General features: G+C 44.1%; 4 protein-coding genes across 5 annotated transcripts; 3 read left to right on the top strand and 1 right to left on the bottom strand.

The window, feature by feature from the left end:
• Positions 1-843: 843 nt before the first annotated feature.
• Positions 844-1,221, bottom strand: LOC101752482 (defensin-like protein 1). Its single transcript, XM_004972538.1, has 2 exons — positions 1,161-1,221; positions 844-1,028 (listed from the first exon to the last, which is right to left on the bottom strand). Exons 1-2 carry the CDS (start codon positions 1,219-1,221, stop codon positions 844-846), a joined length of 246 nt encoding a protein of 81 aa, XP_004972595.1.
• A 646-nt stretch (positions 1,222-1,867) lies between these two features.
• Positions 1,868-2,258, top strand: LOC101786628 (defensin-like protein 21). The gene is made up of 2 exons (XM_004972537.1): positions 1,868-1,931; positions 2,083-2,258. Exons 1-2 carry the CDS (start codon positions 1,868-1,870, stop codon positions 2,256-2,258), a joined length of 240 nt encoding a protein of 79 aa, XP_004972594.1.
• A 2,847-nt stretch (positions 2,259-5,105) lies between these two features.
• On the top strand, positions 5,106-11,496 carry LOC101785965 (methyl-CpG-binding domain-containing protein 13). 2 transcript variants are annotated; one of them, XM_004972535.3, is made up of 10 exons: positions 5,106-5,311; positions 6,593-6,951; positions 7,053-7,163; positions 7,259-7,369; positions 7,461-7,571; positions 7,669-7,779; positions 7,877-7,987; positions 8,080-8,172; positions 8,602-8,751; positions 9,242-11,496. In XM_004972535.3, the coding sequence occupies exons 2-10, from the start codon at positions 6,691-6,693 to the stop codon at positions 11,045-11,047; spliced, it is 2,865 nt and encodes a 954-aa protein (XP_004972592.1). In that variant the 5' UTR covers positions 5,106-5,311; positions 6,593-6,690; the 3' UTR covers positions 11,048-11,496. The 2 variants fall into 2 exon arrangements, with proteins under 2 accessions (XP_004972592.1, XP_004972593.1); XM_004972536.3 differs by having other exon boundaries at positions 6,590-6,951.
• A 6,024-nt stretch (positions 11,497-17,520) lies between these two features.
• On the top strand, positions 17,521-19,752 carry LOC101771542 (L-type lectin-domain containing receptor kinase IX.1). The gene is made up of 2 exons (XM_022827709.1): positions 17,521-18,943; positions 19,058-19,752. The coding sequence occupies exons 1-2, from the start codon at positions 17,577-17,579 to the stop codon at positions 19,698-19,700; spliced, it is 2,010 nt and encodes a 669-aa protein (XP_022683444.1). The 5' UTR covers positions 17,521-17,576; the 3' UTR covers positions 19,701-19,752.
• Positions 19,753-20,895: the final 1,143 nt, after the last annotated feature.

Below are 20,895 nucleotides of genomic sequence, written 5' to 3'. Positions count from 1 at the left end.
TGGTTCTTTGAAAGTGTCACATCAATGTTTAGATACTAATTAGAAGTATTAAACGTAGGTTATTTATAAAACCTATAAAACCTTATAATTGGAGGCTGTTTGGCTAAACAGCGAGATGAACTTATTAAGCCTAATTAATCCATCATTAACAAACATCTAGGCTATTTACAAAACCTTATAATTGGAAACAAACATCTAGGCTATTTACAAAACCTTATAATTGGAGGCTAGGCTATTTACAAAACCTTGGAGGCTAAACAGCGAGATGAACCTGTTAAGCCTAATTAATCCATCATTAATAATTAATCCATCATTAATAAATGTTTAATGTAGCAACATATTGTAATTGGCTTAATAGGTTCGTCTCGTTGTTTAGCCTCCACTTATAGCCTCCACTTATGTAATGAATTTTATAAATAATCTACGTTTAATACTCCTCCTAATTAGTATCTCCTAATTAGTATCTAAACATTCGATGTAAACATTCGATGTGACGTTCGATGTGACGGGTGCTTAAAAATAAGCTAACCTAACCAAACCAGGCCCGCCACTGGGTAGGAGGTGGGCGGGAGCAGCTCGGCGGCAAAGTTAGAGCATAGTTCATATAGGTGCGCCGGCCGTCCTGTTCTTATTGTATATTGTTGTATCAGCATCATTATATTACAGCATCATCACAGCATGGTTCTGCCGTACTAATCACCAGAGCGTATGACGTAGTACTAATCAACAGAGCATAGGATCGGACACGTGCGGCGATCGAGGCAACAGCTATGATATGATGATCTATATGGCACGTGCACTAGTACTAGTAGCAGCAGCCACAGTACTGATTAGATCGACCGATCAACAGGCCTTCTGGCACCTGCAGGTGGCCCTCCGGCAGTATCCGGCGGTCCATCCGCCGGGCTGCTTGATGCAGTCTTCGCTGCAGTGGCGGTCGGAGACGCAGGGAAAGGAGTGGCGCTCGCTCTTCCCCGTGCACACCCGCGCCTCCGCCGCCAGCATCCCGCCGCCATAGCTGCCGTCGTCTGCGCAGAACAGATAGGGATGAAGCTCAGAATTGATGAACAATCTGACGACGTTGTAAATTAATGAAGCTAAGCAAGCTGCTATATATAAGCCGATCTGCAGATCAGCTGGGCGCGCGCGTGTGTGTGTACGTGAGAGGACGAGCAGCAGGAACAGGAGAGCGCACACGGTGGCCCTGGACTTGAGCTCCATCGTCGTCGATCGCCGGATTCTGCTCGTTCGGATCGGCGATGCTGATGAGCAGCTTGGCGATGATCTGGCAGCCGGATCGGAGAAGAGATGGAGTGACTACAGTTATATATAGGGGACGGGGCAGTAAGAAGAGGGAAGGGCCCGGGCACGTGGCGGCCCGGCTCCTGCCACCAGCCACGATGAGAGGACACGTGCTCGATCATCAACTCCAAGGTGCGTGCCACGGTGCCAGCTTCAGTTGATCGTCGATGGCAGAAGTTGCTTGCTGCATGCAGCATGCCTGACAAGCAATTTCTCAGCTGATGATGGCTTTCGTCTTCGCCTTTCTCATCAGGTACCATACCAAGTTTACCAGAAGAGCGGAGAAGCTGCCTAGCTGGCGCCGCTTACTCGCCCCTGACCTGACCTGGCGCGCATGCAGCCTCATGCATGCGCGGCGGGAGAACTGAAGCTGAGGCCGGCCGCGTGGCCTCCACGTGGCCGCGCGCGCCCGGCATCTCCCGCCTATATATGCATGCCGCATGCAGCACCAGCTGGTTAAGAGTTTACATCCATCGAGAGCAGCGCGAGCTAGCTACTAGTCTCACTGTCTCACTCACCTGCTGCGCGGTGTGCTCATCGTAGCAACACAGCAAAGGCGGCAGCCATGTGGACGACGAAGGCGGCGGCGCGGGTGGCCGTCCTCCTCCTCCTGCTCATCGTCGTCGCACGTACGTACGCCGGCGGCCGGCCGTCTCGCCGTTCATCAATCAACCACATCGTCCTTAATTAACCACGTGCACTACTACTACTGCTGTTCAATAAGCTGCAACGATAGATGCATGCACTAATAACTAATATCACCACGACGCGCACGTGCAGAGGAGTCGTCGGTGGCGCCGGCGGCGGAGGCGCGCGTGTGCCGGCAACGGAGCGCGGGGTTCCGGGGGGCCTGCTTCTCCGACCACAACTGCGCGCAGGTGTGCCTGCAGGAAGGATGGGGCGGCGGCAACTGCGAGGGATTCAGGCGACGGTGCAAGTGCTCCAGGCAGTGCTAGCTAGCTAGCTGCCTCTCCCTGCCTACCTTGCAGGGCCGGCCGGGCCAGAGCGCGATCAGCCCAGCTGTGGCAGAGAGATACGCACGGCACGGTTGTTGTCTGCTGTGACAGTAAACTTGCAGTAATATGTGTAATACACATTAAATAGTTCATGCAAATATGCCGTGTCCTCCACTGTAGCGAGTAATGAAATTTCTCGGTGTCGATAACAATGAGTGAAATGTCTACTATTATGGGCGTCTGAAGGCCAAAGGTGACCATGCATCATCCATGTATATGGTGGTCGCGCAGCCACAATGATGATGACAATAAAACTGCAGCATCACATCAATAATTCACGGGACATTTTTAAAAATCTTATTTTGAAGCATCAGGGTTAGAACCACTACTTCAAGTTCTTGGTTTCAACTTTGTCTGTACAAACCACTTTCCTTTTGCAACCGGCAGGAGATCATGAAGTGTACTTCTCTTCAAGTATACAGTTCCTTTTGTTTGCCTTCAAATTTACGTTTCTTATTAATTATAAATCTTGGAAGAAGCTCGAAAATGTCACCCAACAAAGAAGAAAAATCTTAATATAGTTCAAATTTGGTAAGAAAGCATTATTACACAATGAAATTGCAAATGGCGTGTTTCAGTGTCACTCAATGCCATTGGAGTGGCCATGTTTTTGTCAAAGCCCGGTCCAAAGTTCCGGGCCTAGTAGCAGTCTACATATCATTTAATTGTCACTACTAGAGTGACCATGTTGGTTCAAAGCCCGGTCCAAAGTTGCAGGACAAACTAGCCCAATAATAAAGGGATCAACACGTGTAGTCTCTCAGTCTCAGTTTTTTTTTTTTTTGAAAAAACTCAGTCTCTCAGTTGGGACTTTGGACTTTGGGAGACACTCCGTCCTAGCCAGGTAGGATGCTATTTTCGTTTCACACCTTGCGAGGGCCGAGGAACAAAGAATCTACGGAGTTTCATATAAGGTTCATTCTTATTAAATTACATGCTATGTGGATAAAAAATGATGGCATGATATGGAATTTATTAAGAAAAAGATGAATTGGATTTCATAGAAATGTAACTCTTGCGGGGGCTGAGGAACAACTCATATAAGGTTCATTCTTATTAAATTACATGCTGTGGATAAAAAATGATGGTATGATATGGAATTTATTAAGAAAAAAATGAATTGGATTTCATAGAAATGGAACTCGGTGTGTACAAAGTTACCAAGAGTTTTAAAACTGGAATGAAACTCAGAAAGTTGGAATGGAACTCTATGCGAAAGTTTGAGTTTCATCTACATATTTATCAACTTCCATTGATCACTTAGATGAAACATACAAATGATATGCTAACTATGAAACCGTGAAATGAAATTTTACATTGAGAGTTTTAATTTCATTCATCAACTCAATGATCATTAGATGATACGGCACTCTTTGAAATTATGCAATAAAACCTTGCACTAAGAATGACCATAAAACCTTGCACTAAGAATGGCCTAACAATGAACTGACACACGCTTCCTTTTATTCTTGCTTGTTCTTTAAGGTGTGCACATATATCTCTTAATACAATTTGAAAGTTTTTCTCTGGCTGTGATTTGTGGATAGGATACACCTACCTACCTATAACCAAAGAAGGTTTGGATCAAATTCTAGCATTTGATACAACGTTAAGCCAAACAACCATGTCATATATTTAATATTTTGAAACTGACAGAATGTTAAACTGTTGAAAAGAGATTTCCAGACATAATTCTCTTTTTTTGCACTCAATGCTAGTTAAAGGCATGCTTATGCTATGTATTCATAAGAAGAAACTGTAGTGTTTGGAACAAATTTATTGTTGAGACGGGACCCACATGTGCCAGGGATCTTGCCAATTTGTTTGTGCATTGCTTGTACCGCCCCAAGTCGTTTCTTAGCACCCGTTAAACCATGTGATCATGTATAGATCGTTTCTTAGCACCCGTTAAACCATGTGACCATTCATAGAGTAAGAGCCACGCTACCTTCTCATTTAAGTGATCCATATTTCTGATAGGTACGGTTGCATTCAAGGGTTTTTAAGGTTGGATTTTAGTAGGACTTCTTTTTATTTTAAATTGATTGGATCACAAAATTATGGTTCTCACATGATTTTGGGAACATATAGCAAATAAAAAACCTAAATGTGTAATCCATATCATGAAATTAAACGTTGAAATCCTTGTGGTAAGATAGTATCACGATATATGACCCCATCGATCCTTTTTGCACATGGTAACACAATGTCCTCAATTCAATACGTGGAATTGCGTAAAGCATTATTGATATCCATTTCAATGGAATTATATAACTTTACTTAACTATCGCTATCATGTGAACATGAGTCGCTCATCTAACTTCGTAAGCGTCCATGAAATATTTCATCAAAACATTAGGATCATACTAATTTTAAGTTACGTATTATGGTCCTGCCAGTCTGGCTTACATTATTATCCAAACATTATAATAAGGCTTCATAAACATTTCTACATGTAGACACATCTACGTTACACATTATAATTCTACTTATCCGTATCTTTGTGTTAACCCACATCGTACTGTAAAACATTTCCATATATAGATACTTTTTTTTACAGTATCTGGTAGGAAATGGTAAAGATATTCGGAGACTAGTACCAAACGTGCGACGAAGCATGAAAGAGGTTGGATACGGCCGGTTTCCTGTTTTGTGCAAGAGGGGCAAAACGGGAAGGAAAAAAAAAATAGGCGGCCGGCTTTTTGCAAGTGATTACTGGAGGCGAGCCGCGAGCGGGGTGAGTCGACTCGACCCCAGCCGACGCGTGCGTGCTGGCTGGCGTGGAGGAGCTGACTGCTCTTGCTCTGAGCTCTCGTCGGCCAAGAAAAAAAAAGAAGTCTCGCACTCCCCTCCCCCCTCTCGACCCCTCCGCCTCCTCCCCCACCGGTCACTGCCCCGCCCCGCCCCAGGCCTCGCCGGAACCCTAACCCTAGCGTCGGGAGGTGGAGCCAGGTCCAACCCCATGCGGCCGCCCGCACCGTACCGACGGGACGGTGAGTCCTCCTCGCTCCTTCCCCCCCACTCTCTAGTCTCTCCTCATCCTCGCGTCCTGGGGTGTCCCCGGTGCTCGCGCGGCCCGCCGCGGTGTTCGATCGGGTGGTCGGGATTAACTGGAGTGCGATGCGTCCGGGGGATGTTCGATTGGGTGATTCGGGTTGGGAATTCGGGTGTTTTGCTTTTGGCTCGATATGTGGTGGTCAGGGGAATCGGGGCTCCTCTGCTGGGCCTGGGTGGGTGCGTTTGCCTTTGGGGAATGGATATTGGGGCTAGGAAAAATATTGTTATTGGTGCTAGAGCTGTGATTCGGTGCAGTAGCATGGGGAAAATTGAAACTTTAGACCAGGATAGGTAGGAATTCATGTCCGATTTGTCGATTTCTGGGTTGCTGGACCATGAGATTAGTTGCTCAGTTGAAACTGAAATTTGGGTCATTTTTTAGGGTTTAATAGTATAACTAGTGGTCTGGTTTGGTGATGGAGTTATGCTGTTATGGATGTAGAGATGAGGCGAGCATAGGGCTGCTGGTCGTTCTAATGACCAGTTAAATAATGGTTTTAGTTTTCCTTATGCCTAATGGACGATGCTATACATTCTTACGTTGATTATAATTATTGTTTGTTACTTGCTCTGTTTCATGGGAAGAAACCTTAAAACTCTACAACCTCTGATCCCAAGTATAAGTCTATCTGGGTGTATCTTAAGTCAAACCTTTTTAACTTCCACAATATCTAATTTTTAACTTCCACAATATCTTAAGTGTCAAGAAAAACATATCATTGGCAATATAATATTGATGTTGGTAGATTGATCATGAAAAATACTTCCACAACATCTAATTTTTTCATATTTATAGTGATATATTTATATAGATATTGCTAGTCAAAGTGTCATATTGAAGGCCATGCCGATGATGTCCTATGGACTTATACAAAGTTTGCTTAAAAAAGAAAGACAGGGTATATAGATTGGCATTCATGAGAAAAATGACACTGCAGAACTTATTATGAATATTGAAAGCACACAGCAACTTGAACTAGTACTCCGTTAAAAACAGAATCATGTACCCTCTGCTTTGTTCTACTATCCTCTGGTTGAGGATCCAATAACATTATCAACAATTCACCATCATCAATTCCAACTAAACTATTTCCACGAATGATATATTTCACGTTGCAGTACAAGCCCTTTTTAACTCCATTATTATTATGTCATGATGAATTTGGAGTCTCAGTCTGCAGCTTCGTGATGTTTGTCATTTTGGTGTGATTCAGCAGGTCTTTGGAATTGAAGTGACTGGAAGGGCAGCGTTATCCAATCTGAAGGGGGCTCATGCCCTAGAATTCAGAGTGGGGTTGTTAGGGTAGACTGTGTTATGGATTCCGGCAGCAGTTCATTTTCTAGAACACGAAGTGGGCTTGTAAGGAGAAAAGGAATTTTTGCTCCCAATAAAGCCTCATGTTCGAGAACACGAAGTGGGCTTTTAAGGGTGAAGAGCTTTATGCGCTCTAGGGATGGTTCGTGTTCTAGAACACGTAGCGGGCTTGTAAGGATAAAGAGTTTTAAGGATTCCAGTGACAGTTCATGTTCTAGGACACAAAGTGATCCTGTAAGAGGAAGCCCCCATGTTGTTGAGGTATGCAGGTTTCTGATTCCCCGAGCCCCAATAAAAAAGGATCGTGGCATGACAAGTAAGATTATAATTTGACACTCTCTCTCTGTTTGTTTTGGTACTAGGATCTAATTGAGGATGAAGCAGTCTTGAAGGGGTCTCCTGAAGAATGGGTGACAGAAGACTCGCCTGTGAGAACACGAAATGGGCTTGTCAGAGGAAGCCCTGCTTACAAGGCATGCTAGTTTCCGACTTACTCCCCACCTTTTTATTTGTTTTGAGTGTACTGTTGCAAGTTTGTCAGAGTTTCTCTCATCTTATTCTGTACCAGGCTGTAGCCATGGAGGAACCAGTCACGAAGAGGTTTCCTGATGGATGCTTGAATGATGAAATGCCTTCTAGAACACGGAGTGGGCTTGTTAGAAAAAGCCCTACTGTCAAGGTACAAAAGTTTCTGATCACCCCTCACCCTCTGTTTGATTTCAATGCAGGGTAACAAGTGTGTCACTTCTTCCACTGTTTTATTTTTTCAGGCTGTAAGAAAGGATGGACCCGTCATTAATGTGTTTCCTGATGGATGTCATGGAGAAGACATGCCTGATGGAATACGAAGTGGGCTTGTCACAGGAAGCCCTGCCATCAAGGCATGCAGCTTTTTCCTATTTGCCCTTTCATTTATCTTAGAGTGCAGCTTGATGAGTATTGTGAGAAATAACCATTTTTTTTTTGTTTCATCACTAGATTCAAAGCAAGGATCAACCAGTCATTAAGGGGTTGGCTGATGGGTGGCTGAAAGAAGGCACGCCTCTTAGAACTCGAAGTGGCCTTGTCAGAGGAAGCCTTGCTGCTAAGGCACGCAGATTTCTGCCAATCACCCCTTTTCATTTGATCTACTAGTGCAGTGTGATAAGTATTCTGAGAAACTGCTGGTTTTTTTTGTTTCATTTAGGCTCCAGTTAGGGCTAAACTAGTCACAAAGGGGCAGCCCAATGGATGGACGACAAACGAGAAGCCTACTGGGACACAAAGTGGTCTTGTCAGAGGAACACCTGCTGCCAAGGCACGCAAGTTTCACCCCCCCCCCCCCTCCTTTATTTTAAAGGCGCACTTTGACAACATGACATAATTTGCCGCTTAATATTTTGTTGTTAGACTCAAAGCAAGAATGAAAGAGTCATCGAGGGGCTGCCTGATGGATGGCTCAAAGAATACAGGCCAAGAAAGACTGGATCGTTTCAGGATCCGGTATGCTGCCTGTCACTTTTCCTCTTTTTTTCTTTCCCTTAATATAAACAGCATATATAAGTTATTACCAATGTTCATTTGGAATAAAAATTGAATAGCTAGAAATAAAAATACCCTGTACTTAAAAAACTGTATATTAAAAACAACTAAACGGCACCCTTTGAAAAAGAGGAAAACATGGATGAACTTCAATATTTCTTACTTCCATCTCCCATAACTATAACAATGGCCTACTTAGATTAGAGGTTTTAGTCCTTGAATGATGGAGACTACCTTAAAGGATACCTAAAAATAGCAACTGCTGCCGGTATTGCAGTACTAGTTTCTATGCTGTAGAATTTCTTGAATAAATCTTATTTTGCTTCACATTACATTGCTTAATTTTGGTGAACTGGCTCTATTGACCTCTAATTGTTCTCATTTGTTCAGTTCTACATTGATCCAGTCAGTGGATATGAATTTCGCTCTCTGAAGGATGTGCACCGTTATCTTGAAACGGGAGATATTAACCAATGCATTATGAGACCAAAGAAGAGCACCACCATCTGTGATGTTCATATAACAGAAAGCCAACCTCATGTGAGTTCCTTGCAGCTTTCCTTGTCTGGCTAGTATATATCCATTCATCAGAAACATTAGAGAAACAAATACTAGGAAGCATAACCATGGTGCACACCTCAAGTTGCACATATCTGTTCACAATAGGTATTGGTGAGTTTAGTCGTAGTCATGTGGTGTCTTTTACATCATGCAAACCACCAACTTGCCAACTGGCCATATTCTGGTGGAGTGGTGGACACAACCCTTAGAGAAATCAGAATATTCCAGATTCATGTTTTTCTTTGTGCCACCTGTGAAGAATTGAATTCTTGAGTCTTGACATTGGATACACCTTCTGTGGTGTAACCAGATCACATGATTCAGATGCCTCGTGATTCATGAATACGATTTCAATTTACATATCATATATGAAACTAAAGGAGGTTGATAAAGTTCTCTTCATTTATGTATGTTCACTTGCTTTTTTATAAAGCTCACTGCTTCTTATGTCATCGTTTTTTGGAATCAGACAATTACATCATCGCAACACACAAGGCCAAGTACTGCGGATAAGGGTATTCAGTGTGAAATATTAACTTCAGAAGGTATCATGGTGCTGTGGGAGGAACTAGTTACACCTTATAGTGGAAATGATACTGAACATACTGTGTTACCAGAATCTGAGAACTTGAAAGCAATGCAAGGGAATGGCGATAAGCTTGAAACTTTGGAACACACGAATGTTCAACCAGTCTCTGCACAACGTGGTCCAAGGCAAACCAAATCGCTTAAAAGGAAAGAACAAAATGTAGAGGTGAAATCCAAGAAGCATAAAACCAGTTCTGCGGTGACACCTGTTCGAGTGTCACCCCGTCTAGCTGCTCTGAATGTTCAGCAGGAATTAAGCATCGAGCCTGAAGATGAACCGATTAATGTAAATCCTGTAAATCTGGTACGGACTATGGAAGAGAACTCTAACGATCAGTCACAGATGAGCCAATCAGGCACCTTGAATCAAATACATGGTAATCTGGAAAGCACTTCAAATCAGTTACAGTTGAGTCAAGCAGACACTGCTAAAGGAACGGAGGCTATTCAGGAAAACACTACCAATCATTCACAGCCGAGCCAAGCATTAACTGTGGATCATACAGAGACAAATCAGGAAAAAACTGCCAATCAGGTGGAGTCAATCCTAGCAGATATTCCTGTTCTGCATGACAGATCCATTACAGACCATGCAGATATTCCAATACAGACAATGCAGGAATGCACTACAGATCCATTGACCCAAGCAGACATTTTGAATCATATACAGACGGATCAGGAATACACTGCTAGTCGATTACAGTCGAGCCAAGCAGGCACCGTCATTCCGGCACGGCCTTTTCAGGAATACAATATTGACTATTCACAACCGGGCAAAGCTGACACTATAAATCAAATACAGGCCAATCAGGAAACCACTTGCGATGAGTTTCACTTAAGCCAAGTAGACACTGTGACTGAAATGCAGATAATTCAGGAGAACATGACAAGGCAATCACAAATGAGCCAAGCAGACGCTGTGGGTCAGATACACATTGATCTGGAAAGCACAATAGGTTACTCACAGCCGAGCAAAGCTGACACTATAAATCAACTACAAGCCAATCAGGAAAACACTGCTGATCAGTTACATTTTAGCCAGGTTGACTGTGTCACTCAAATTGAGATAATACAGGGAAACATGTGCAAGAATCCACAACTGAGCCAAGAAGACTCTGTGGATCAGATACACATCAATCTGGAAGACACTACCAATCACTTGCAACCAAACTATGCTGAAAATTCTATGCTCCAGGCTGGTTTCTCTTGGGCTCCTGAACAAAATGGTGGAGCCTCTATTACAGATTTCTGGAAAAATGTTGAAAATCAGGACTCATCGGTTCCCATGCCAGTAGATGGATCAACTGTTGCAAGCTTTCCAGCAAATGTTAGATTCCAAAATGCAGCAGGAGCAGAAGAACCTGCTTTGCCAGTGCAGTCAGCTGCGCCTGAAACATGTTCTGATCAGTCCGGGTTGGCCTTTCAATCTCTTTTTGGAAATGCCTGGTCAGATCCTTGCATCGAGTTTGCTTTCAAGACCCTCACAGGCGACATTCCTGTTCTGGATGACACGATAGCCGTCACAGACTACTTCCCAGAGCAACAAGACTTGAATAAAGATCCATCACCAAATTGTTCTGCTTCTGTTTTGGATAATACCAGAAACCACACACAAGTAGATGTCAACCTCCCAGCACCTATGCCATCGGATAAGCTCTACAATGGCAGTTGGTTCCCTCCCCAGTGAATTACTTGAGGGAACCAAAACAAAGAAAAAAAGGCAATAACATTTTGTACCATTGAAAGGTAAATCAGAGGGAAGGCTAGTCGCAAAACCGAACCCAAAGCATAGTCTCTTACACTTGTTAGCGCTCTGATCTGAATTTGTAATCCCAGTGGGGGGGGGATACATGATGTAAAAAGACTAGTTTGTCCTAACCCAATTAGACAGTATGTTAATACATCCAAAGTATCCGCGCAGAAGAGACTGTGAAGTAGCTGGTCTGGATTTATCATGTTTTCCTGTTCTCTTGCTTCTGTGCAGTTGCCTGATAAACTCATTCGTTGTAAACTAGCTCGTTCTAACTTTTGAACACCTGCGCAAGGCGCGCGAGGGTCTAATTATTTGTGCAAATGATCTCTTTTTGTTTCTCCTTCTGGATATTTTGAACGCTTGAATGTAGTAGCTTCACTGTAGTGGAAAGTCTCTGAATTATGTTTCACCGGAATGGCGAAACGCTGATCCGATGTTTGTGCAATACATTTACTTAATTTTCGATGTGCTGTGGATGGCTATTAAACTTCTTTAACTTTTAACTTCGACCAAGTCTACCGGAAAAATAACTTCTTTAACTTTTAACTTGGACCAAGTCTACCGGAAAAATTAACTTCGACCAAGTCCATTGGAAAAAAAAAATGTGGCCGCCTACAATACTAAAGACATATTTTATGAAGGATTTAATTAAGCTTGATTTACTCTTTATTAATTAGTCAAAGTTAATGAAGTTTGAATTAAAAAAAATAAACTACATTACGGAGGAGTATTATAGAGAATGTAAGTGTGCAACCTTCAGATCTGGAAATAGCACATATTTGTCGAAGCTGTGTTCCAGCTTAGCACTGCTGGTCGAAGCTGCGTGCTTTACGAAATGTATGCTCATCGATGTCCATCCGAACTTTCTTCCTAGTGTGCTCTTTCCCTTCAGTCTTCCCTCATGGTGTGATACATGGATTCCAATCAAACTCAGGTCGTCAATAAAGTCAAAACAAAACTCAATGACATCCTCTGTTCCATATCCTTTTGCGATGCTTCCTTCTGAATGGGCACGATTACAAACATACTTCTTCAAAACTGTCATAAACCTCTCGAAAGGAACCATATTGTGTAGAAATACGAGACCGAGAATAAAAATCTCTTCAACAAGGTGGACTAGAAGATGGGTTATGATATTAAAGAAGGAAGGTGGAAAGACCATCTCAAAGCTGACAAGGCATTGCACCACGTCATTTTGCAGCTTTAGTAGATTGTTTGGATGGATTGCCTTCTGTGAAATCATGTTGAGGAATGTACACAGCTTCACGATTGCCATTCTCACAGTATCTGGTAGAATAACCCTCAGTGCAACAGGCAGCAATTGTGTTATCAGGACGTGACAGTCATGGATTTTTTGATTTATGAATTTCTCCTGTTTAAAATTTATTATTGCTTCTATATTCGAGGAGTAGCCCGATGGAACTTTGATACTATTCAAGCAGTCAAACATGCTTTCCTTCTCTTCCTTGCCGAGAGTGTAACTGTCAGGATGCAAGTAATGTCCATCATCTCTCTTTTTCCTAATGTAGGCCATCTCGTTGTTTCATACGTTTTCAGGTCCCGACATGCTTCAATTGTATCATTCGCTTTTCCATATGTACCCAGGAAGCCAAGCACATTCACGAAAAGATTTTTCATCACGTGCATCACATTAATTGCATTACGGACCTCAAGGACTTCCCAATAAAATAGCTCCAAAAAAATAGACTTCTTCTTCCACATGGGTGCATGTCCGTCCTCATCATTCGAAATAGGTTGGCTACCAGAGCTCTTGCCAAAGACTACCCTTAAAACCTTTATCATAGAAAATACACTTTACCATTACGGTGAATGGGCTTAGTACATTTTTCTTTCTCCCCTTCAAAATACTTCCCTTTCTTTCTTAAGGGTGCTTAGCAGAAAGAAATCGATGATGGCTCATATACACGACATTCCTACAGTGTTTCAAATACATGCTGCAAGTATCATCTAAACAGTGCGTGCAGGCTCGAAATCCCTTATTTGACTGTCCGGACAGATTAACAAATGCCGACCAATCATTGATGGTTACGAACAACAATGCTCGTAGATTAAAAGTCTCCTTTTTGTCCTCATCCCACACCAGTACACCTTTTTCCTTTCATAACAGTAGAAGTTCATCAACCAACGGTCTTAGGTAAACATCAATGTCGTTGCCAGGTTATTTTTGGAGTTGGATAATTACCGACATCATAATGAACTTCCACTTCATGCACATGCAGGGTGGAAGGTTGAACATACATAAGGTCACAGGCTAAGTTCTATGACCAATAATGAACTCACCGAATGGATTGAATCCATCTGTACTAAAACCAAACCATATGTTCCTTGCATCCTTTTCAAACTCAGGAAATTCTCTATCAACTGTTCTCCACTAGGACCCATCAGTGGGGTGTCTGATCATTTCATCCTGCTCATGCTCTTCTTTGTGCCAACGCATCAACTTTGCATATGCTTTGTTTCTGAACAAACATTTCAACCATGGTACTATAGGTAAATACCATATTACCTTCACTGGAACTTTCTTCTTCCTAGCCTGCCCCTCAACATCACCGGGGTCATCTTGGCTGATCTTATAACATAGCGCTTTGCACACAGGACAAGCCTCAAATTTCTCATATTCCTCACCACGATACATGATACAATCATTAGGACATGCATGTATCTTTTGTACCTTGAAACCCAGAGGGCAAACAACGTTTTTTGCTTCATACATTGAGGACGGCAATTCGTTCCCCTCGGGAAGGATGTTTTTTATGATTTTCATTAACTCATCAAAACACTTGTCAGGAACTCCATTTTTTGCCTTCCATTGCAGCATTTCAAGTGTGGTATCCAACTTTTCGTGCCCCTGTTTGCAGTCTGGGTACAATAATTTCTTATAATCATCTAACATACGCTTGAACTTTTGTGACTCATTCACATTCTTGCAGTCTTCCTTTGCATCTCGCAACACCTGACCTAGATCATCGATTAGACCTTCTGCATCGCTCATTTCTTTTTCAGCCTCGCCCATTAGAGCATCTGCAAAGGCACCTCCTTGAATTTAGTCAGGTTTGTTGTCATCTTGTTCTTCTTCATCATCATCCATCATAACTCCTCTTTCCCTGCACTTGGTCCATACAAAATAGTTTTCCATGAATCCAGAACTGTATACGTGGGTGTGAATAGTCTTGCTGGATGAGTAATCTTTCTTAGTAATTTTTGCATGGACAACAAAATGAAACCGGATGGCGGTTTGTTGGATTCTGCCTGATCGAGAAAACCACGCAAGCCATTAATGTACTCCATAGAATGTTTGTCTGCATTGTACATTCATTGCCGATCCATCTACCAAATATTACACATGGATTAGTTTTTGAACTATAAGAAAATGAATTGAAATACTTAATCTAATTTTTCTAAGTATATACACATGGATTGGTTTTTGAAGTTTACTATCCATGTATCAACGGAGGATGAAGTTTCTAACCTTTAGAACACTTGAATGATTGCAATCCCCAAGAAATGGTCACAAATTCGGCAGCATCTCTCCTATGGCGCTATGGATAGGGTGAAGCTTGAGCTGTGGAAATTGTAGTAAAAATGTTGAATAGCTAGAGAATATAGAAAAATTCTTGAATTAGCGAGAAATGAACATAATTTATTTAGCTCATATTTGCAAATGACTAAACTATGAAAAAATTCTTTTTCCACATAATTTACTTAGCTCAAACATAAGATATAAATGAAAAATTTCTCCATTATAGCTTATTCTAAAAATAACTAATTACGTACATCTATTTGAAAAGTACTAAACTATGAAATTATTCGTCTAACCTCATATCAATTTCTTTGACCAGTATGAATCATGGCATCCAAAAATTTGTAGCTTATTCTACAAATCACAAATATGAGCTCTAAATAACACGTTCATATAAATGAAATTTTTTCCCATTGTACCTTATTCTAAAAATCACAAAATACTCTAACTCTTAAGCATAAAACTTAGTATACTAACCATGTATCAAGGGAGGATGAAGTTTAGAACAATTGAATGAGTGAAATCTCCTAAATAACACATTCATATAAATGAAAATTTTCCCCATTGTACCTTATTCTTAAAATCACAAATTACTCTAGCTCTAAAGCATAAAACTTAGTGTACTAACCATGTATCAAGAGAGAATGAAGTTTCTAACATTTAGAACACTTGAATGAGTGAAATCCCCAAGAATTGATCACAAATCCGACAAAACCTCCCCCTATGGCGCCATGGACTGGGTGAAGCTCGAGTTGGAGGATCTAGCTCAGGCTGGAGGAAGAAGAAGGGTATTTATAGAAAGAAAATTACTACCGGTTGGGGTCACCAACTAGTACTAAAGAGGTGCCCTCTAGTATCGGTTGGTGCCTCTAACCGGTACTAGAAGGGGTGCCACACTAGTACCGGTTGGTGGAAGCAACCGGTACTAGAGGGTGCCCCCTTTAGTACCGGTTGATGCAAACAACTGGTACTAGAGGGTGCGTGGAGCATTAGTACCGGTTGGTGGCGCCGGTACTAACTCACCCTTTAGTACGGGTTGTTGCCCCCAACCGGTACTAAAGGGGTCCTCGTGGCGCGCTCCAAACAGTATCCTTTGAAACCGGTACTAATGCTAATATTAGTATCGGTTCCAAATGCAACCGATACTAAGGTTAGGGATGAGAGGTCAGTTTTCTAGTAGTGTGATGGCAACCTCAGGGCACATTATTTTTTTCCTCTGCAATAAACGTAAAAATTTAAAGGTGTCCTTTTGTAGTGAATTAATAAATTTTTTTGGCAATTTTTATATCTCGCAGCTAATTAATGTGGCAGATATAGCGGCAGCACCAGGCCCTTCTTTCATTCGCCATTATTCATACTATTAATAATTGAAATCACATTTGCACGTACCGGTGGTCCATCCTTGACTAGGTACGCCATTTCATACCCCAGTGTATATACGAACAGTGCAGACGTGCAGTGCTATCTCATTACGCAAGGAAACAAGTCAGCCGCGGACTGGTAGGTGACGGCCGGCTGACCACTCTCGATCACGTCAAAACCACTAGCAGATGTGGACTTGTGTTCTTCTCCACCACAGAAGGTGGCGCTGCAACTTCAAGATCCCTGAAGTTCGTCAATGTCCCTCTAGAGCCGCACGTGTCTGTCACGCAAAAAGATTGGAGGAATGAAAGCTTAGCGATGGAAGAAAAGGTCTGACACACCGACTACACGGTTAGGGTCCAAAACACCATGCATTTAGTATGTAGTCCGTTAAAAATACTAACGTAGAGAAAACTACATATGCAAGTGCGCATATTTTTATTTTGTGAAAGGGGATTTATATTAAGGATAAGTTTGGGTATATACATCCTGTTTGGCAGAGCTCTAAAGCTAGTGGTACGTATGTCAGTAGCATTCAGATGAATCATTTAATTTATAGCTCAGAATAATTAATTTAAATATTCAAACCACTTTAATTTTGTTCACAAATTACAGATCCAGCATGGATATATATTGGAGTTAAACTTGTGACAAACGCCATGCGTCTAGTATATGAGTTGGAGAGCAAGAAAGAGAAGGAAGTGAGTGGAGCTGTACAACTTTGTGTCTTGAACGTACATTCAATTGTGACAACAAAGGGTTTGAAATTTTCCAATTGTTTGAAACATTCAAGAAAGATCATGACGACGAATAGGAGCTGTCGTACTCCAAACAGCCTAAATTGAGAAATAATGCGAATGTAGAAATATGACTAGCACTTGGCGAGGAAACACTTACGTTGGTCTGGGTGCGTAAACTTTTCAACTGTGACAACAAAGGTTTGAACTTTTCAAATTGTTTGAAACATTCAAGAAAGATCATGATGACGAATAGGAGCTGTCGTACTCCAAACAGCCTAAATTGAGAAATAATGCGAATGTAGAAATATGGCTAGTACTTGGCGAGGAAACACGTACGGTTGGTCTGGGTACGACGGGTCTGGTGAGGTAATATATATATTGTATATATGATCAGGAAATCATCCATATATATAACTATGCAAACTTGGCTTCCAAGAGAATTGCACTCGGCAAACACCCGATTTCCGGTAGTGGTGTGGCTCAAGTGGGAAATATATCTTTTTATTATTTTAAAAAGTTCACATTGGCCTTTTCTTAAATTAGTATTTCCTATGGTTATCTGCTTGTGTGCCCCGGACAGACTACAGCGGAGGGAGATCGACTGTATAAATCTAATGACATCCCTTACATATTGTTTGACTTGGTAAAACAAAATAAAGTTTAAATATTAATAGCGCACATTTTCTAAAAGAAACATTGAAAAAACACTACTACATAAGAACGGGCCGGCCGGGTGTCCCTTGTGACCGAAGCTAGCTAGATCACCCCGCATCGTCCCTGTAATCCTCCCCATTCCCCAAAGTCCAAATAAACAAAAACCATGGCGGCAGCAAGCTCTCGCAAGTTTTCCATCGTGTCCATTGGTCTCTTGTCTCTACTACTGATCCATGCACCTCTTGCTACCTCACTGTCCTTTAGCTTCAACTTCTCCGGCACCGGCGGCGACCCATGCGACGCCGAGCTAAGGTGCGAACGCGACACACATATTGGCCCTGGTTTTCTCGAGCTAACAAAGAACGACATCAGAGGCGATACCTTCAGCGTCGGGCGCGCTTCGTATGCGCGACCGGTGCCCCTCTGGGACAACACCACCGGCGAGATTGCCAGCTTCGCCACCAACTTCACTTTCCAAATCAAGCCCAAAGTCGAGGACTTCTTCAAGACATGCAACGTTAACGACAGTGGCGACGGAATGGCTTTCTTCCTCGCTCGTTACCCGTCGAGGATTCCTCCCAACAGCTATGGTTCGAACCTCGCCCTATTCAACGACAGTAACAACATCAACGCCACCGGCGACGTCGTCGCGGTAGAGTTTGATACCTTCTTGAATCAGTGGGACAAAACCGTAAATCATGTTGGTATCGACGTCAATTCCATCGATTCCAAGGCGGTCGTGAACGTGACCAAGGGCCTGGTCTCTGAACACGCCATGACTGCCATGATCACCTACAACAATCTCACAGGAGTTCTACAAGCCAAACTCCGGATGGACGACGGCGAACCGCCGTATGATGTCCAATGGAATGTGGACATGAAGCGAAGCTTGCCGGAGGAAGTGTCTGTCGGCTTCTCTGCGGCCACCGGCGCATGCATCGAGCTGCACCAGGTGCTGTCATGGTCGTTCAGCTCCACTCTAGAAGCCGGGAGCTCCAAGACTACCAAAGGCCGCCGGGGCCGACGCTGGCTAGTACCTGTGATAGTTCCCACGGCTGTGGCTTTTGTGGTGTTGCTCTGCGCCGCCGTGGGCTGCTTTAGGAACCGGCGACGTATATGGATGAAGCTTCATGGCATCACCGAGGTCGATTCTGACGCAGAACATGAGGAAGCTGACTTTGAGAGAGGAGTTGGCCCCAGGAGGTACCGCTACCAGGAGCTCGTCGCTGCCACCAACAGCTTTGCTGAGGAGGAGAAGCTTGGCCGCGGGGGCTTCGGAAACGTGTACCGGGGCAGCCTAGGTGACCATGACCGCCCGGTGGCCGTGAAGATGTTCTCGGCGGAGTCGTCGGCGCAGGGGAGGAAGGCGTTCGAGGCTGAAGTGAAGATCATAAGCCGTCTGCGGCATCGGAACCTTGTGCAGTTGTTGGGATGGTGTGACAGCACCAAGGGTCTCTTGCTCGTCTATGAGCTTGTGCCAGAAGGCAGCCTTGACAGACACCTCTACGGCAGCTTGCTCTCTTGGGCAGAGAGGTAGTACAGATTATAGTGCAGATTTAATTAATGTGGTGGATTATTTTCAGTTTTGTGCTAATTAATTAACTTCATTCAAATGTCTTGATGATATATTCTTGACGAATTGAACAGATACATGATTATCCTTGGGCTGGGCTCTGCGCTGCGCTACCTGCACACGGAGTGCGACCAGTGCGTCCTGCACGCCGACATCAAGCCCAGCAAAATACTCCTCGACTCGTCACACGGCACCAAGCTAGGCGATTTCGGGCTGGCGAGGCTCGTCGCCCACGGAGCCGGACCGCAGACGACCAAGGTCGTGATGGGCACCGCAGGGTACATAGACCCGGAGTTCATCCGCCGCCGCCGGCCAACCACCGAGTCCGACATGTACAGCTTCGGCATCGTGCTCCTGGAGATCGCCACGGGTCGGCGGCCGGTGATGGTGCAGCAGGACAGCGTCGTCCCGCTGCTGGAGTGGATCTGGGACCTGTACGATAGAAATGCTCTTCTGGAGGCGGTGGACCAGAGGCTGATGGCCGGAGGCCTGATCGACGACGGCGTCGCCGAGTGGCAGCTCCAGCGCGTGCTCATCGTCGGGCTGTGGTGCGCGCACCCGGACCCGGGCGTGAGGCCCTCCATTGTGCAGGCCATGAACGTCCTTCAGTCGGAGGACGTGACGCTGCCGGTTCTGACGCCGCAGGTATACAGGACTACTACGTCCGACTCTTCGCGTGGGGGTGACATGTCTTGGACTGGTAGCGGGGGCAGATAATGGAAGGTGTACTGTTGGACGCAACATGCTGCCTGTTCGTTTTAGCTTATAAGCCGGCTGAAAAGCTGAAACGGTTGATTTGTTGTGAGAGAAAAACACCAGGTGGCTGATAAGCCGGCTGAATAAGCTGTAGCGAACAGACATATGAGCATGCAGCCTCTTCTCTTAGATGCATGAACAAAACTAGTCTACTGCCCGTGCATTCGCCAAGGCCCTGTCTCTTCCAACTTAAGGCGTTATCATGAGTTATTAACTAATAAAGCATACAGATGTTTACACCACGCCATGCTATTTTCTGATTCCCAATTGTGTGCTCAAGAGTGAGGTGAAAATTAAAGAACGGAATTGGAAAAAAAAAAAAACTCTGGGTAGCGTTGAAAGTCGTGGAGATCAAAAGCGGTATCCATGGGATCAAAAAGTTAAGCGGCTCATCAACTTAATTTCCAGATTGGCATCATCAGTCCGAGATAAACTTCTGTCAACTACGTGTAACAGCTCTGCTACCGGAACTTTACCGGTCTTGAGAACACCGAGATCGAGAACTTCACGCTACCAGGAATAATTGACAGAGCCACCACCCACTTTGGCGGCTTCTTCGTCTACCAATGCAAGATCATTGTCAGCAACATGTGATGGTTCGGATGGCAGGCTCTGTGATACTATTTCAGCTCAGACATATCAACATCTAGGAGATTGGATTTGGATCCACACGGGATCTTGACTAGTCATGTATTACTTCTTTCAATTCAAGGAAAAGACCATGTAAGAAATTCCAGGAAGTACTCAGACCGTATCCACTGGAGCACAAATCTGGTGCGAAGAGTCTAGGGCTAGTCTAGGGCTAGTCATGGCCTCCATACCCACCGTCGGCAGCGCAGAGAAGAGAGGGAGGGGGCAGCGCGAGGAGAGGGAGAGAGAGAGAGAGGGAGGAGCGGCTAGCGGCGCGGGGAGAGAGGGACAAAGCGACAGGCGGCGCAGGGAGAGAGAGAGGGAGCGGGCGGCGCGGTGGAGGCGCGGTGCCGCCGGGTGGGGAGGAGATTCCCCGCCACCGCCGTCCATGGCCCTGTCTTGGCCGCGAGGCAGCCCCGTGCGGCGGCCGTCGTCGCTGGTGGGGATAGGGCCAGCTGCGCGGGGTGCCTGAGTGACGCGCGGGTGAGAGATGGAGGAGGTGAGAGACGGGGAAGGGGGAGCACGA

The sequence above is a fragment of the Setaria italica genome, chromosome VI (genome assembly GCF_000263155.2).
Source record: "Setaria italica strain Yugu1 chromosome VI, Setaria_italica_v2.0, whole genome shotgun sequence".
NCBI classification, from domain to species: Eukaryota; Viridiplantae; Streptophyta; class Magnoliopsida; order Poales; family Poaceae; genus Setaria; species Setaria italica.
The sequence above is the reverse complement of the archived record's forward strand: the minus strand, read 5'-3'. Positions and strand labels throughout refer to the sequence as shown.

Bases quoted from the DNA above. Each gene is read 5' to 3' on its own strand.
- LOC101786628 (XM_004972537.1), top strand. From the start codon at position 1,868: ATGTGGACGACGAAGGCGGCGGCGCGGGTGGCCGTCCTCCTCCTCCTG. The intron at 1,932-2,082 runs GTACGTACGCCG...GCGCACGTGCAG, and splicing joins CCTGCTCATCGTCGTCGCAC to AGGAGTCGTCGGTGGCGCCG.
- LOC101752482 (XM_004972538.1), bottom strand. From the start codon at position 1,221: ATGGAGCTCAAGTCCAGGGCCACCGTGTGCGCTCTCCTGTTCCTGCTG. The intron at 1,029-1,160 runs GTACACACACAC...TGTTCTGCGCAG, and splicing joins CCTGCTGCTCGTCCTCTCAC to ACGACGGCAGCTATGGCGGC.
- LOC101785965 (XM_004972535.3), top strand. From the start codon at position 6,691: ATGGATTCCGGCAGCAGTTCATTTTCTAGAACACGAAGTGGGCTTGTA. The intron at 7,164-7,258 runs GCATGCTAGTTT...ATTCTGTACCAG, and splicing joins GAGGAAGCCCTGCTTACAAG to GCTGTAGCCATGGAGGAACC. The intron at 8,752-9,241 runs GTGAGTTCCTTG...TTTTGGAATCAG, and splicing joins TAACAGAAAGCCAACCTCAT to ACAATTACATCATCGCAACA.
- LOC101771542 (XM_022827709.1), top strand. From the start codon at position 17,577: ATGGCGGCAGCAAGCTCTCGCAAGTTTTCCATCGTGTCCATTGGTCTC. The intron at 18,944-19,057 runs GTAGTACAGATT...CGAATTGAACAG, and splicing joins TTGCTCTCTTGGGCAGAGAG to ATACATGATTATCCTTGGGC.